The 14,805-nt window shown below is 37.0% G+C and overlaps 1 protein-coding gene across 7 annotated transcripts in view; it reads right to left on the bottom strand.

Annotated features, from left to right (window-relative positions):
• Window positions 1-14,805, bottom strand: part of LOC145670574 (uncharacterized) — a 216,704-nt gene that overhangs the window by 102,961 nt on the left and 98,938 nt on the right. Inside the window, exon 1 of one of the 7 annotated variants that reach the window (XM_081739379.1) lies at window positions 6,884-7,746. The exons of the other annotated variants lie outside the window; for them this stretch is intronic. Coding sequence (XP_081595505.1) covers window positions 6,884-7,410 — 527 coding nt within the window. The 5' untranslated portion in view covers window positions 7,411-7,746. Of the gene's footprint in view, window positions 1-6,883; window positions 7,747-14,805 lie in introns of those variants that run through there. 7 annotated transcript variants of the gene reach the window in all.

Consider the following 14,805-nt stretch of genomic DNA (forward strand, 5'->3'; position numbering starts at 1 on the left):
TAGTGAATCTGCATGCATAGTAAAACTAAGTGAAGTTGACTGATAGTAACTCCCCCTCCATCACATTTGGTGCCTCAACTCTCTGTGCTATTCGCCTATCTTCACAAAATTGATTCCCTCCCTTCACAGTGTTTCACGAAAAGCACTTGGACCCAATAGAGCGCTCAACTCTTACTCGTTTGGTCCATAGGTCAATTTCAGCCACTGTCAAGTGAGCTTTTGGTGGACAAACACTGTGTGCTTGGGATTCTCCTGTTGCATCCAACTTTATTCAACCATTATCACCTATCTCATCATCAACCATAAGTCACGTTAACATGTTACTAATATATTAAACTTAAAGCGAGTTATACTAAAGTAATCGGTAATTAAAGGAATATTTAATTGATGTTATAATAACTGTTGTAGTTACTCAGGCTTTTGTTCCCTTCCTTTGTTCTTTTTAGTTGTAAACAAACCTCGTTCAGTAAATGACACATCATCATCATCATATTATTATTATTATTATTATTATTATTATTATTATTATTATTATTATTATTATTATTATTATTATTATTATTATTATTATTCACCAATTTAATGCCCTAGGCTACAAATATCGTTCGGTAGTTAGTAAATATATGAAGCTTATAATAAACTAATAAGAGCGTGTTGCGTAGTAAAGTATTAACAGCACGAAGTAGAAGATATAGAATGAGGGGTGTTACGACCTCCCATGCCATGATACGATATGCATAAACCGACTCGCAAGAAAACGACAGTTGTTCTTTGTTCAATGACGTCACTCATGATGAAATAAACAACTGTCCATAGGCGGTCAGAATCTCACATACAGATGGATGTATGAAATATATAGCTGACGTATATAATATACGTATACATGTGTAGTATACGGAAGTTTGTTAGATGTCAGACACCCTGCAGCGACATGATATAATGTCTAAATGAGAAAAAGGCAGTAACTATGTAGTATATGGATAACGTATGCTCCGTACAGATTTCCGTACTAATCGTAAGGATTCCATATATTTGTACAACATACCGCTGTCCGAATAACGGATTTTTCTCAGTGTACACATAATTCTATACTATATGCAATAGTATCATATATACTTTAATTTTCATATTTATATTGCCAATGTAAATAGCAGCAATACAAAATATCAATATCAATATCAAAATACTTTTTTTTTTTTTTTTTTTGAAGTTTCAATCAAATCATAGGGTCAGATAATGGGGGATCAGGGCCGTCTTACGCATCCTTTTGCATTGTTTGCTTAATATATGGCCAAACATGTCTTGAGGCTGTGAACTGTGGAACCTTTTACGTACTGCGAGCAGTGGCGGTTTTAGCGGGTAGACACGGGGCTACCCAAAAATATATAAAACTGAAAATATATAAAAACTAAAAGATATAATAAAAAGTAAATATATTTTCACTTTTTCTATTAATGGTAAATAATTATTTAATAAACAGCATCAACAACTACTGTAAAAGTAATTTCCTATTGTCATTAATCAATCGAATGTGCATATGTATCCATACGTGAGGAGCGGACCTACCCAAAATTAAAATCCTAAAGCCGCCCCTGACTGCGAGCTTTAGCATGTTGGAGGTGAACTACTGGAAAACAATACAATTGAAATGACTTGATACTAGACCGAAGTAAGTTTGTTTTATCTTTGTTTCAGCTATAATGTCAAACGGTTTACTTGTAACTGAGTCAGTCAATTTTCAATTTCTATGCAGTTAGCTTTCTTTCTTTTTTTTTCTTTAATCACATTCATTTTTACTGATATAGATGTGAATAACGCTGCTAATAAGAGAATAGTATCTAGTTATTTTTCCAAGAAGAACAAGTAGAATAACGTCTACAATTTATGATAAAACTAAAAGAAAGAGTTATTCTTCTTACAGAATTATTGCGAAAAAATGAAATGAAATCTATGTTTTACGTCCCACGGTTATGCCGGTTAGGCTAAAGGAGACGGTGATGAGATATGAATGAAATGGTGGAATGAAAAAAGTGGGAGGAAACGGGAGAACCCCGAGAAAACCCAGGAGCATGGTGTTTGTCCACCACAAAGTCCACACGGCGCGAGCTTGGATCGAACCAGATACCCCAAGCAACGGAGGTGAACGCTCTACCACTGAGCCACCGCACCTTCTATCTACAATCAAAATATAGGCATAATTAGAATAATTGCAAAACCTAAGGATTTCTGCTCAAGTACAACCCTGAAAACTATGTACATCGGTTCAAATTTCCATTTAATCCATCATATATATATATATATATATATATATATATATATATATATATATATATATATATATATATATATATATATATAATATTATTTGGTGACAATCAGTTTATCGGAAAAACATTATTATTATTATTATTATTATTATTATTATTATTATTATTATTATTAAAATTAATAATTGTGAAAGATAATAACTTCGATTAAATCTGCTATGATTACAGAATTTAGCTTGCAGTACCATCCTGAATTCAGTATGCTATTTTCATATCTGTGAGGAAGCTAAATTATTTCGATGCCTACATTCATGGAACCGAGCTGTTAACAAAAGAAGAGACACTTGTTTTCCCTGGCAGTCGTAAAAATGTGTATTTTGGCTCTTCCCCCTCCAGCCCAAAAGAAACCGTTGTTTCGGAAGCGGCGCAACTGGATTTTCTTTTATGTCAGCGGGAGGGCGATAGCAGGTAGCAAGCAAGACGACCCAAAAAGTTGGACACTGTTGAACTTCTTGCAAGATGGAAAAAATGTTTTATGGCCCTATCAAGACTATGTGTACACGGGGAAATATGGTAGGGTTTCAAGATTTTTTTTATGACAGCTACAAGATCTTGTACAAGATCTTTTATGGTGTAGATTGGCCTTTACACACTGTTCGACTCCTTGCAAGATGGAAAAAATGTTTTATGACTCTTTCAAGACTGTGTACATGATGGAATATCGTAGGGTTTCAAGATTTTTTTTTTTTTTTTTAATGACAGCTACAAGTTCTTCTAACGTGGCAACCCCTTTTAATATATAGTCCATTACGATGTTATCAAAAAAGTCCATTACTCGTGATCTGCGTCATTAAGCGTGAAATTGAAACAGTCATTCAATTTCTATTGTTTTTTGGTATTCGTATGGAGAATTTTAAGTTGTTGAGTACCATACTTCGTTAGATATTCATGAAGTAAAATTTGCATATTATCTTAGGAGGACTGAGAAACGAGCGGTAAAAAGTATAAGATGCCCTTAAGGGACCGCACAAATGGAAGGCTTCGGCTTGAATCTTCCCACACACGAAACGAGAAAGTAGTGTTCGCCTTATTAGCGCCTCTTCTACAAAAGCTCTCTTGTGGCTATGTGGATAGCGTACGTGCCTTGGCGTGGGAGACCCGAGCTCGGATCGCACGTTAAGCTGTAACCTCGCTGCTGAATGGGACGCTAAACCACTGAAATCCAGCCAACCACATTCTAAAGGAAGGAAGTCACATAGGTACTGGAGGCGAACCTGACTTTGGAACCCCCTCCCACCGAAAAACCAACCCTTCACTTTGGAGTCTTTGATTTGAAGTTTTTTTTTTTTTTTTTTTTTTTTTTAAATCCTGATGTGAGGAGAAAAATAACTAATTTGTCACTGCATTGTCTTATACCCAGTATACCTAAGTATATATATCTTACATATATAATTATTTAACATACTTAACTCAAAATGGTGTTACTCTGCCTATTTCTTCAATTTGAATGTCAACAGAATTACTGAAGTTCAATACTACATTTCGCTTTAGTTTTAGAACTTCTGTAACATGTTTTGTTAGTTTACTTGTAATTTATCTGCTGTCTTAGATACACAACTATTTTTCGAAGGATTTCACACTATCCAATCATGGGCTAACATAAATTAATCAAATGACAGCCAAAGTAAATCAGACACTTGTAACAATTAACCTTGTAACAATTCATAGAATTGTCCTCTTTGTCGTTGTGTACACACCGTTCCAATTTATTGTCATTCTACGTGCTTCAGGTACGTTTCAAAGGGAAACTAAAGATACATCGGGATTCTATTTGGCTAACATTAACAGTATACTTTTGTTGCTTGCTTTTACTAAGGAGAACTCGTGTCTATAAGCACTGGCGCAAATCCCGGGGAATGAGGGGACATGTCCTCTCTAATCTTGGAACTGAGGGGACTGCCCCCCCCCCAATAATTGGATTTGAAATTTATTTTTTGGGCAGAAATATGATGATTTGTGTCCGATTGCCACAAAGAAAAGTGAGATGAAATTGAATTCCCCCCAGAATAAGCCTCAAATCTGCCCGCTTCCCAATGTTGAAGTAACTCTGCTCCCTTGAACCTCCACAGCATTGTTTTTCAACTTCATAAATATTTTGAACATCGCTTAAAAAAAAAAGGAACCCTTGTCGTCCCCACCCCCCTTCCCAATGTTGAAGACAGATTTGCGCTGCTGTCCATAGGTACCGACTTGAAGAAAATATCGGAGGGCCTAAACAATGAATAAATAAATCATCATATTCACCTGTTTTCTATCAACTGCTTGATGGAGGCCCCCTTCTCTCCCCCAGATCTCGGTCCGCTACTCCGCTGCGAAATTTAAGACCTAAGTCAAATTAGCTTAAAGGCATTAAAACAAATTCAGATTCAAAATTTCAGAAGTTCATTACAACTTTGTGCACTACATCCATCTGTACTTTTCATATTAGTGCTGCCAGAGTGTTGGTTGAAGCTTTAGTGCTCTATTTACAAACACCATTTTGGAAACAGCATTTTCTATCCAATATAAAGGCTGTTCCTGATATTGAATTAAAGGCACGACGAAGTTTACGACAGGAATTATTGCCCCTCTTTGCTAATTCTTCCTCAATTGGATTATATATTGAGGGGCGAGATCTCCACCTTAAAATATTGGGTGAGGGAACAAAAGTGTCCTGCTCTTGTCCACAGTCCCAGACAACAAACGATAATGAGAATGGTCATGGCTCAAGAGAATCTGACAGGCAGAAGTGAGTGATCGAATGTAAAAGTGCTTTCGATATTTTCACTTCCTTTCCATCTAAAAAAAATATACGAGTAGTACGTGTGCAAGACACCTGCAGGTTAGTCTTGAGCTTGCGTGAGTCTTGCATGCAACACCAAAGACTTCTGTGCTAATGTCAACAGGCCGAAACAGGTCTTGTGCCATGGGCGCCGGATTGGGGGCGCAAAACTGGACAAATATTTATTTTCACTATAAGGCAAGAGATGAAGTTTTAGCAAACTGAAGATTATAAAAAAAAAAAAAAAAAAAAGTCGGAAACAGGACAACTTCAAAGTTATCTTTTGAGGAAACTAAAAACCTTTGCAGCCAAAAGGCTCACATACTTAAATTTTAGTTCCAGCTTTTTCTGTATGCATTTAACTTACGTCGATTTAAGAGATTTCTAAAATATCCGAGTATAATACTCGAGACAACAGCTTGACTGTTTGTCATAATTAATTCTGAAATCAAGCTTCACCATTTCAAGAAAAAATGGAATAGGAGAATTGCTGTGTGATGCAAATATTATCTGTAGTCGAGGAGCGTTTTGGTTTGGTTCATCAAGGGAAGAAGGAATAAGACGAGTTCTTGGCCCGGGCGATAACTAGCTTAGTTGCGTCGCTGGTTGTCGGTGACCTCTTCAAAACTCTTATTTCCATCATGTTCTTCCAAAATGAAATGAAATGAAATTATTAAGTTTTACTTCCCACGTTGTGCCGGCGAGGCTAAAGGAGACAGTGATGATGGGAAATGAATGAAATGGTGGAGTGAAGGAAGTAGAAGGAAACAGGAGAACCCCGAGAAAAACCTAAGCAGACGGTGTTTGTCCACTACAAAAAACACTTGTCGCGAGCTGGGATCGAAGCAAGGACCCCATGCACCAGAGGTGAATGCTTTACCACTGAGACACCGCGGCCCCCCATGTTCTTCCAGTTTACGTCTCTTGCATTACTTTCCTTTGACTCTAGAATTTGTAGAATTCTAAGTTCTTTGGAGAACTGCTTGAAATTGACGAAATCAGTATGCTGTAGTTCCACGTCCACTTCCACAAAAGGCTGCTTTCTACGAGCCAGCTCAATCACAGGGACCAATTGTTAACGCACATAAATATTTGAGACTTCCTTAAACAACATATTAAAACAAATTACGCATTAAGGTGAAAACACACATACATAAAAAAGTCTTTTGAGATACGACTGTGTGTGAACAATAGAAACTTACCTTAATTTCTCTTGCAAACTGTCGTAGGCCTATCTTCAGTTACGGCAGTTCGAGAGAAATTTAATTCTCTACAATTGAGATACGACGAACATCAATCTGCTTATTCCACAGTTATATTTAGGAATTTAGATACGGCTGTTAAATAATTATAGAGCTCCTACAGAAGAATTGGGGGCTAGTCTTAACTCAAAAATCGATTTTTTTTTTTTTTTTTTTTTTAAGATACGACACTTTGCAAACAAAGGGACGATATTATTGGAGCTATGGACCTTTAAAGTTCTTTTTTTTTATGTTTTCGGCAGCCTATAACTCCGAAAGGAAGCATTTGTGCATCCAGGTTCACTAGAATTTTTGTCTTATCTTGGTGTCAGAAATGGCTTCCCAAACGTTGTCGGTATTGTTCTGAACACCCTGTATAGGAATTAGGCACAGATCCCAGGATTTAGTCAAAGCTGTATACAACCATTAGGCATTTCGAATCCGTGTCTCGAAGTTCGTTTGGAACTTCAAGATTCGAATTACAGAAAAGTCGAGTATAACAAAGCTACAAAAAAAAAAAAAAAAAAATCGACATATAGGAAACATAATCTTACCTAATCATATCACCAGAACAAATCGGATCACAATCCGCCCAAAGAGAAGGCCAAAAGATAGGATGTTTATGTACACAGTCAGTCTTAGATAAAACTGTACTTTCACCTGCCGCCAGTTTCTGTTTCTGCACAATTCTATCGCGATATTTAAACTTCTGCACCCAAGCGGTACTTGGTTGGAAAGACTCGATTCCTAACTCTTTGGCGACCTTTTCTGCCTGATCCCGAATTAAATTATCTTGAAGTTCAATGTTTTTGTCTCTCATACATTTCACCCACGCAAGCATTGCTTCTTTCAGATTTGGATAAGTCGAAGATTTAAAACGCTTTCTGTTTGGTGCGAAATGCAATGTTTGTGCTGCTTTTCTGATTTGTTCTTTCTCTCTTAAAATGGTAGAAAGCGTGCTTGGAGGAATTCCGAATTCGACTGCAATATCCTTCTTTCGTCGCACGTTTTTTTCAACTTCATTGATAAGATTTAGTTTCTCACGCAAAGTTAAAGCTCTCAAAACTCGCTTCTTCTCCATGAGTTTTAAAGGGTAATCTCAAACACCACTGACACAAAGAACTGTAATCTGCACTCGTAAAACAAAGAGTATGCAGGGGTTCAAGGACAAAGGCAAGGGAGGAGAAAGACCTTCGCCAGGTTTGTAAGTTACCACTTCCCAAATGGTTTCTTCCACCGGAATACGTTTCAGCCCATGATTAGTATTGTTCTTGTAACTCAATTCTTTCGAAAGCTAACAATTCATTAGGCAGACAATATTCCTGGGAGCTTCTAAGAACCAGTTTTATAATGGCACTCACTTACTTATAAATTCCTAGCACAATATTTCTGAGAAATTCGACTTACGAGTGAACGCTTAAAGTCCGGATCCGGAACACTTCGAGATAAAGAAAACTAAGTGCGTCGCTGACTACCTCTCGACAGAGTTGCCAACCTCAGACAACAAAATTATTGATTTTCGCCTTTAAAATTATCGTATATTCGTTATGCCCGTGATAATTCTAGAAACAAGTATAACACTGCTAATAATAGCAACAATATATAATAAACTTATCTAGAAATCTTCAATTTTGAACTCCAAATCGTCTTCACTGTTCTCACCATTAACACTACTCTGAAGAACAATAATATTTCCACTCCCTCGTAAACGTAATTGAATTTAAAGAATTGATTCAGGGTTGCCATTTGTCAATTCTCAAATCGTTATTGATTTGTTTTAGTGGGAATTACTGTTAAAAACCTCAGTGTGTGTTTTATAATTAGTTAAACCAAATATACAATTTATTTGCATATTGAAAAACTGCAAAAAAAAAAAAAAAAAAAAAGTGCGTTCTGAAATTCTCGTATAATTACCGCAAGGGTATTATCATATATAGTATTAAGGAAATTATCATGTGGTTTTCAAGTATGCCTCTCCATGTTTGTATTCTAACCCTTTGATTTAAGTGGGGAATTTTTGTTGTTTCTTTGATATGAGCTGGATTTTTAATCATGCGATTTTCCTAGTATCTTCAAGTCCCCTTAAATGTCCCTCATCATTCCAAATGAATTTAGGTTATATATACATTTGATAGTATTTAAATTAAACACGATTTACATTTAATAAAATTACACAAAATTTAATTTCTGCCACTTAGGGGACATTTTAATAGATCTGAAGAAGAAACCAGTTAAAACAAAAAAAAAAATCTGTTTATTTCAAAAACAACAAAAGAATAATTTCCCAGAAAAATCAATGAGTTAAAAGACAAAGATGACGCACGTATTAAACATCGTTAAAGTATATCTTTACACCATTGGTGTACGCAGAATTTTATCAAGGGGAGGTTCAAGTACTTGATCTCATATCCTTTCAACACACGCGCGTATACATATAACATCGAGACTTGCGAACAATGCATATAAGAATTAGGGATAAGCACGAGACGAGTCGAGATAGAATTTTTTCTGACAAAATTCGAGTCGAGACATAGCTCTTCCAATAGACAAATATATATTTTTCGAGTCGAGACATCACTTCTACAGCACATTTTCGAGACGATACAACCTCAAACATTGTCTCGTGCGCATCCCTAATAAGAATCTTGATTTTCTTTATCGTGTAAGTAAAGACTTTTGTAGCCTAGAGGTTTGCACGGGCCGGAATCTTTAGAGCGGGCTGGGCCCGACCCGTGGATTTATAATGTGAGGCCCTACCCCAGTCCGCAATATGCTTCACTCTTTAGGGCTGGGCCCGGCCCGAGCTCGTGTGATAATCAAATGAACCCGAAATAAAATATTCGGCTGTCTAGAATGGAGCTTAAATGGGAACATTTTCGGGCAATGATCCTTTACGATTTCAAAAGTGGTTTGAGCGAGACACAAAGCCTTGGCCGTTTGCAGGGGGCATTTGGGGAACTTGCTCCTTCCCGTGCTACAATTTTTCGGTGGTTTGGTGAATTCAGAAGAGGCCGGACATCGCTTAAAGATGAAACGAGAGCTGGACATCCGACAACAGCTGTGTCAGATGAAAACATTGCCGCTGTGGAACAAATGATTCGAGAACATCCTCGAACAACTTTCAAGGACATTGAATCTACAGTGAATATTGGATCGCCAGCAGTAACAAAAATTCTTCATGATCATCTTCGGCTCAGGAAGGTTTCATCTCGTTGGGTGCCTCACACTTTGACTGAACAGCAGAAGCGCATGCGTGTGGAATGGTGTGAAGAAATGCTTGCAAGATTTTATGGAGGCAATTCTCGACGTGTCTCTGACATTGTTACTGGTGATGAGACTTGGATTTATGAATTTGGCTCTGAAAATAAACGCCAGTCTACTGTTTGGATCTTTCCAGACGAAAATCCACCCACGAAAGTGAAGCGACCGCGAAGTGTGGGGAAGAAGATGATCGTAACTTTCTTCTCCAAATCTGGCTATGTTGCAACTGTTCCACTTGAAGAACAAAGGACTGTTACTGCTCAGTGGTACACCACTGTTTGCCTAACAAAGTGTTCCAGAAGCTTCGGGAACGGCGTCCAAGAACTGGAATGCGTGGGATACTGCTTCATCATGACAACGCGTCCGCACACACGGCCAACATCACAATTCAGTTATTAGAATCTACGGAGGTCAAACTTATGACTCATCCGCCGTATAGCCCTGACCTGGCCCCGTGTGATTTTTTTCGCATGCGTGGGAAGAGATTTTGCAGCCCTGAAGAAGCTGTAGTGGCCTACGAGAATGAACTTTCAACACTTGAAGAAAAAGACTGGCAACACTGCTTCCAAAAGTGGTTTTCGAGGATGCAAAAGTGTGTACAGTGTAATGGTGTAAGTGTTAAATTGATTTTAAGTATGCAAGTTATTTCACATCTCAAAACTTTCGTAGTGAACCTCGTATTACAACATTCAGAACACGTAAATACTGGCGCTAGAGATTTGTTTCCAGAACGTGGAAAGCAAAATACTAGCAATTATTAGCAAGTAAACATTTATCAGGCCCGCAACTAGCCACACTGGTTTGGGGGGGGGGTATGAATATGTTAGGGGGCCAAGTCATTAAACATTCTCTTACCAATAGCTAAATTGTGTTTTTTGTATGAATAATAGCATTTTGTGTTAAGGTTTGGAGGGGCCACGAAAAGTTTAGGGGGGCCAGGCCCCACATAGCCCCCCTCTGGTTGCGGGCCTGACATTTATCATATTTCAAGTTCCACAACTTTTGTTCATTGCATTAAAGTGACATATCTTGAATGCACAAGTAAGTAGAATATAAAAACATGTTCATTAGCGAATATTAATAAGTTAACACCTTAAATGTTTGTTCAATTACTCACAAACTATTAAGCGTTTAATTGCGTGGGGTAACATTGGCCCAATTTTGGGGGCAACACTGTGTTGGTAATGGCCCAATATTAAAGATGAAATGGTGTACAAATGCTGCAATGTAATAAGGAAGATTAACCCCCGCACACACACACGCACATACATACATTAGCTTCTAAAAGAGAATATTATACAGTGACTGAATTGCAAGAATTTTCAATTCTCAATAAATCTCAATAAATCTCTCAGAAATCTCAATAAATAGACCAAATAGCATTCCGGTCGCTAATTTTGATTTAGTTCATCTTATAGACACCGATCTAACCAATTTAAGCCTTGCTTAAAATGTGTCCCGCACTCTTCAATCAAAACTGTTCCAATATGTATGACACACACACACACACACACCAAAAAAAGTCAGAAATGAAACCAAATTTGGTTCAAAATTGCCTTACTTCAATGTGAACGCCAGCATAATCCAGAAAAAAGTACAAACAGCCGTCGTTTCAATTTTTCAAGGAAAGCTGTCTCTTGTTGCCCTGTGCCAAGTTTTTTTTTTTTTTTTTTTTTTTTTTAACTCTTTGATTTACTAATGTACTCTCGAAAATATTCATCCTTTCTTTACATACAACATATTTTCTGAGGCAGAAATAAAAATATTTCCTGAGATTGCATAAAAACTAACAGTAATGAGAAATATTTTCTTTGAAATGTCAAACGAAGTGATACAGGGGAGCGAGGTGGGGGGAGTCTCAATTGAAGTCTCATCAGATCACATAAGAACTAACTCGTTAAATTTCATTACAAAATATTCTTTTGCAAGTCAAAATAATTTTGCACAATGCACATAAACTTTTTAATTGTCGTTAGAAATAAACAAAATAATAATGTCCTAAATAACTTTATTTCTCCACTACAGCTGTAAAAATTGTTCAGAACTTTGATACTTTTGAGACATCTTTTTGGAATATTATCCTGTTGCTGTTCTTGAGATACCGCTCTGGCTCCAAAATGAAATAGGCTAAGTGCATTAACTCGAACTTTTTGAGTAACAAATTAGTTGTTGTATGCAAAATTAATCACTAATAGAACAAATTACTGAAGAAGTTTCTGGCAATATCCAGTTTGTTGTCCAGTACTGCCACGAAAGTGAATGGGCAAAGTTTTATGTTTGCGCCCCCGCCAGTCTGAAAAGTTCTTCTCCCATGGCTTAGGCATCTATAATCTTACTTTTTATTAATATCTAGTACAGTAGAACCTCGATAACCCGGACCAATTGGGACCGGAGCCGGTCCGAGTTAACGAATATCCGGGCTAACCGGAGAATAGGGGAAAAACATACAAGAAGTGAACGTACTTACCAAAAAACATCTAAGTCTTCTTTGTATTACAACACACAATACTTTTATACTCACAAAAAGATGATATTTACCACGTCCGCCAACCCCTCCCGCCCGCCTACACGACTGCGTCGACAGTAATCACAGTTTTTACGGCTTAATTTTAATGTTTTGTTCTACAAAAATCGATCCGGGTTATCCGGACTTCCGAGATAGCGGGGTCCGGGTTAACGAGGTTCGAGTGTAAATATAAAAATAGCTTACTGACCTTCCTTCATCACTGACTGTATCCTCCGATCCTGGTACTGGAATAGCCTTTCTAAGCATCCACGATTTCTTATTTGCCTTCGATTGTTTATTACGTTTCGGTGTTTTTGATGGAAAATAACCCTTCTTTTTTCGTTTCATTGTTGGTCCGTTTTCCATAATGTGTTATACTACGCAAATTGTCACAGTTCGGTTTCGCTTCCCACACAGATCTGACCTGTACTTGCTCACTAACTGGAATGAGTAGCTGGGATGTATAAGATTATTACTTCGCGGGAATTTCTGGTGGTCAAAACTTGACATTCAAATTCCTTACTATCGTTTGGGCATTTCTCGGAACTAGCCTTCTCTTCAATACAAAGAAGCATCCTACGGGGGAAATATTTTTGTTGACGCAGGCATATCCAAACGTCGGTTCGCGGGCCGGATCTGAGAGAGAGAGAGAAAGTGGTCGAACTTGGGCTATTGAACGCGAGGACAGGATGTTTACATTCGCATTGATACCTGCTGTGAAAACGGTCTGTGTATATAGCTGAAAGAGAGTTATGAAGACCCTTCCCTTCATATCTCTCGGGACGAAAACACAAGAAAAGGGTGGGCGCGGATGTCTTACCCTCGTCAAACTTCTTGACAGGTGGACTTTAATGCTTATATAAAAGTACTATTTTTTAATTGGCGTATCAGATATGGTTGTGATTAAAACTATTAGAGTCGTTTTTTTCTCAAGGAATAAAACAAAAAAAAAAAAAAGTTGTTCTTTCTACCATAATTGGTTCCAAAGTTAGACATATTATAATTTGTATAAAAAGAAACTAATTTATTTATTTTTTAATAATTTATTTCTGCTAAACTAGTAGACAAATATACAATTTAAGTATTTCAACCCGTTAATAAACTTCTGTAGAATGCTGCAAAATTTTTCTTTTCTCTTAGAAATACCTAGTTCCTTAGGAAATGAGAAAATTCGGTAGCCATATTCTCCCCATAAGGTCCAATATAAATTTTTTTGTGCCGAGAAAAGGAAGATCATCCCGTTAAAACTGAGCAGTATGGTACCGTTAAAGTACTCTACCGTAATGAAGAATATGGTGGTCTTATTTTCGGATGTTATGTATTCATCCACTTAGAGAGATTTTCATTGAACGATATTTTTGGTTTCCTCTAAACTGAGCAAAGTGATTTCACCCCTTTGTTTGTAATATCGGTATTTTAAGTTAAGTATTCAGAAATTTGTAGCGCTCTTTTGTAGATGTTTCGTATTCATCCAAGTAGAATACAAATATTTTCATCAGACAATATTTCTCGTTCTATTGAAATTGAGTAAAAATTGATAATTTCACGAATGTGTATATAATACCATGTTCTTCTCTTCTGCTTCTTAAATACCGTGCTACAATAATACTTTCGTGTATTAATTAGTCATTTTGACAAATGGGTTAAAGTTACCCCAACCATGAAAAATCTTGCATGGCATCAAAAAATTGGAATTTCAATCATCATTCTTGGTCACACTGAGTGTTTACTACTTTCAAAAGAAAGCCAAAGGATTGCTTTAGAACAAGGAGAAATGTCATTAAATTACCTCCCTAATCTTAGATGTTAGAAAGGAAATTTTGAAAATTAAAAAAAAAAAAAAAAATGGGACACAGTATACCCAGTTTACGGTATATGAATTTTCTAAAGAATATGGTCATTTATATAAATTCCGTCTCCCTTAGAATCGGTGCATAATCATGGGACGTTAAACTTAAATATTTCGTTTCATTTCATTTACATAAATTCTCATGAAATGCCCAACTTGAAATGAATATTTCAAATATTTAAAACTAAATATCAATGTGTACAAATTTTTATGCAAATGGATGTGCACTGAACTCACTCAGATAGTCCTCAAAGAAGTTATTGTCGATTGTTCTGAAGAAAAAGAACGGAATCCATACTCTGGCTGCTCGAACTTTCATTTAGGATAAGCTAAGCGTGTTTATGTCTGTTATTTTTAGTTTTTCTCTCCACTACACAGTTAGCTTTACTCTCAATTGCACAGTGGTAATCAGAATTTTAGTGTGAGCGTTTCAAGTTACAAATTTAGATGTGTTTTAAAAGTTCTGCAGAAAGAATGATCCGCGATAAATATCATTGTACAGTATATAGGGCCTATACAAAGTTAGGCCCGAAAAGACCCGTAAAATATGGTTGTACGAGAGTCACTACGAAAGTTTTGAGATACGCATTGTTGTGGCACAGTATTTGAATTCCAACAATTGCGTTCGGTAGTGGTATCCAGAGCGAAGAAGAGAAGCAAGTTTCAACTCGCCTCGCTTATCGGCGTAGCCTTATCGCCTTCACTTGTTTGTTCATGTGAGCAGTATTCGGCTATCTAGAATGGAGCTCGAAAGGGAACATTTTCGGGCAATGATCCTTTACGATTTCAAAAGTGGTTTGAACGAGACACAAAGCCTTGACCGTTTGCAGGGGGCATTTGGGGAACTTGCTCCTTCCCGT

The sequence above is a fragment of the Thermobia domestica genome, chromosome 2 (genome assembly GCF_964235325.1).
Source record: "Thermobia domestica chromosome 2, izTheDome1.hap1.1, whole genome shotgun sequence".
Taxonomy (NCBI): domain Eukaryota; kingdom Metazoa; phylum Arthropoda; class Insecta; order Zygentoma; family Lepismatidae; genus Thermobia; species Thermobia domestica.